Source organism: Sphaeroforma arctica (genome assembly GCF_001186125.1).
Source record: "Sphaeroforma arctica JP610 unplaced genomic scaffold supercont1.8856, whole genome shotgun sequence".
Classification (NCBI taxonomy): domain Eukaryota; class Ichthyosporea; order Ichthyophonida; genus Sphaeroforma; species Sphaeroforma arctica.
In genome coordinates this window covers 1-721 of record NW_014031702.1, presented here as the reverse complement: position 1 = coordinate 721, position 721 = coordinate 1, and the positions used below count along the sequence as shown (strand labels likewise).

The window sequence follows — 721 nt, the reverse complement described above, 5'->3', positions numbered from 1 at the left end:
GGTAGGCAAGTAGCGGTGCACACTCTTTGCCAACCAGACTGTGAAGGCATATTTATCTTTCCTCGTTGTCATTGCTGATTTGGGACGAGCTTATGAAAGTGGTGTGTTGTACATACAGTAAACGATGTAATTCCAAGATTTCCGTGGTCTGTTTTCTTCTATCTGGCCGCCTTTCATCTTACCCCATCGCTTGAGATGTTTGGTTTAGAGATTAGGTGTTCAAGCTAAACAGGTCAAATGACTTTTCATGACTAGAATGGTAGTACATGTACTTGGCATATTTCCTTGCTTCACAATAAACATATTCAGTTTTGTTTTATATAACAAATTCAGTTTTGTTTTGTATAACACATTCAGTTTTGTTTTGTGTATAGGTGCCGCTGCAGAGAAACCCGAGAGAGCTCCGGCGGATACAGAAGGAGAATCGGCGCAAGAATCCCGTGTTGAAGAATGCCCACGTGTTCGAAACCACGTCACAGTACTCCAAATCACGCAGTGTAGCTCTCGTGGCTAAGGAAGGTAGGTAATGACGCTGTCCATCTGTGCGTACACATAAATAGACCCTTCGTAAAATATCTAAGTTCGTTTTTCGAATCACTGCACTTGTGTATGTATACGTTAATGTTGATCTCATCCCCAAGAAAAGAGTGTAGAGGCGGCTAGATGGCAGGTGCGCATGTTTCTGATTCTTTTTCATCATATATATATATATATATAGTAT

General features: G+C 41.1%; 1 protein-coding gene across 1 annotated transcript; it reads left to right on the top strand.

Moving 5' to 3' along the window:
* Positions 1–374: 374 nt before the first annotated feature.
* Positions 375–527, top strand: SARC_16774 (hypothetical protein; the record flags this gene model as incomplete). The annotated part of the gene is made up of 1 exon (XM_014289123.1): positions 375–527. A coding segment is annotated over one exon (153 nt), but the record flags the coding sequence as incomplete, so codon positions are not given.
* Positions 528–721: the final 194 nt, after the last annotated feature.